A 1,800-nucleotide genomic window follows, 5' to 3' on the forward strand; every position below is an offset into this window, starting at 1 on the left:
GGGTGAGTCATTAATGACATCATTTTCATTTTTGGGTGAACTATCCCTTTAAGGTCAAAATGAGTACCCGTTACACAAAATGCGTAAGGTTGGCAGGTCTGAGTGTTCAGACACCGAGCGCCTCCGCCTGCAAAGTCACATTCGAGGCAAACGCTGTAAATTGATATCAAATTCTCTTCAAAACTTTCAAAATGTTTAATGCCGTGTAGGGATCAAATTTAATGCTTTTTAATCCCATTTAAGGCCCTTTATTTTTGCAAAATCCATTTAAGGACTTTTAATGCTTTTTAATGCCCCGCGGAAACCCTGTGTATGGATCTTCATGTGTAGCTTCAGGTGAGTTTTTAAAGAGAAACTCGTCCCGCACTGATCACACGTGTGCGGCTTCTCTCCAGTGTGGATCCTCTCATGTGTTCTCAGAGATGATGACTGACTGAATCTCTTGTCACAGTGTGAACACTTGTAAGGTTTTTCTCTAGTGTGGATCCTCTCATGTTTTTTCAGATCTGCCGACACAATGAATCTCTTGTCACAGTGTGAACACTTGTAAGGTTGTTCTCTAGTGTGGATCCTCTCATGTGTTTTCAGAGTTGATGACTGACTGAATCTCTTGTCACAGTGTGAACACTTGTAAGGTTTTTCTCCAGTGTGGATCCTCTCATGTTTTTTCAGATCTGCCGACACAATGAATCTCTTGTCGCAGTGTGAACACTTGTAAGGTTTTTCTCCAGTGTGAATTCTCTGGTGCTGTTTTAAAATGTTTGCTGAAGTAAAAGTCTTCTCACACTCAAAGCACATGTACTCTCTCACACCAGTGTGAGTTCTCTCATGTGCATGTAAATGTTGCCGCTGTGAAAAACTCTTTCCACACACAGAACATGAATGTGGCTTCTCCTTCGTATGAACTCTCAGGTGTGTCTTCAGGTGTGATGACCTAAGAAATGTTTTGCCGCACTGATCACATGTGAACAGCTTTTCTCCGGTGTGGATCCTCATGTGAACATTAAGGGATGATGATTGACTGAAACTCTTCCCACACTGATCACATGAGAATGGCTTCTCTCCGGTGTGGATCCTCATGTGAATCTCAAGATGTTGTTTGCTTGTGAGACTGTTTCCACACTGAGTGCAGGTGAAAGATTTCTTGGCTCTTCTTTTCTTTAAAAATGTATTTTTAGTCTTTGAGCGACTCAAAGGTTTTTCTCCAGGTTTGACATGATGTTCCTCCTCCACTTCACTCAGTTCTTCTCTCTCCTCCTTCACTTCACTCAGTTCTTCTCTCTCCTCCTCCACTTCACTCAGTTCTTCTCTCTCCTCCTTCACTTCACTCAGTTCTTCTCTCTCCTCCTTCACTTCACTCAGTTCTTCACTCTCCTCCTTCACTCCACTCAGTTCTTCTCTCTCCTCCTTCACTTCACTCAGTTCTTCTCTCTCCTCCTTCACTTCACTCAGATCTTCTCTCTCCTCCATCACTTCACTCAGTTCTTCTCTCTCCTCCTTCACTTCACTCAGTTCCTCACTCGCCTCGCTCTCTTCCATCAGGTCTGACATGAAAGAAAAAATATTACATTTAATTTTCAGAACATTAAAATAATTCAAAGAGAGAAATATATAGTGAAAGGACATGAAAGTGAGCCCTGATGTAATGGTAGAAAGTAGACAACTGTTATAAAATATTATGATAATTTGATGCCTTTTTATAAATTGATTATATGTCCTTGAAACATTCCATGAATGAGGTAAATTTATCTTCCTTTTTTTAAAAACATTATAGGCACAAATCCCATGTTTCTTTAGCAA

General features: G+C 40.7%; 1 protein-coding gene across 1 annotated transcript; it reads right to left on the reverse strand.

Moving 5' to 3' along the window:
• Window positions 1-267: 267 nt before the first annotated feature.
• Window positions 268-1,080, reverse strand: LOC130106010 (zinc finger protein 239-like). Its single transcript, XM_056272207.1, has 2 exons — window positions 786-1,080; window positions 268-506 (listed from the first exon to the last, which is right to left on the reverse strand). Exons 1-2 carry the CDS (start codon window positions 1,078-1,080, stop codon window positions 268-270), a joined length of 534 nt encoding a protein of 177 aa, XP_056128182.1.
• Window positions 1,081-1,800: the final 720 nt, after the last annotated feature.

This window comes from Rhinichthys klamathensis, unplaced genomic scaffold, assembly GCF_029890125.1.
Source record: "Rhinichthys klamathensis goyatoka isolate OS25496 unplaced genomic scaffold, OSU_Roscu_1.1 h1tg000331l_1, whole genome shotgun sequence".
NCBI classification, from domain to species: Eukaryota; Metazoa; Chordata; class Actinopteri; order Cypriniformes; family Leuciscidae; genus Rhinichthys; species Rhinichthys klamathensis.

What these genes read in the sequence shown, in the direction of transcription:
- LOC130106010 (XM_056272207.1), bottom strand. Translation starts at nt 1,080, where the DNA reads ATGAGGATCCACACCGGAGAGAAGCCATTCTCATGTGATCAGTGTGGG. An exon ending in AGAGTACATGTGCTTTGAGT is followed by an intron (nt 507 to 785) that starts GTGAGAAGACTT and finishes TTGTGTCGGCAG; the next exon opens with ATCTGAAAAAACATGAGAGG.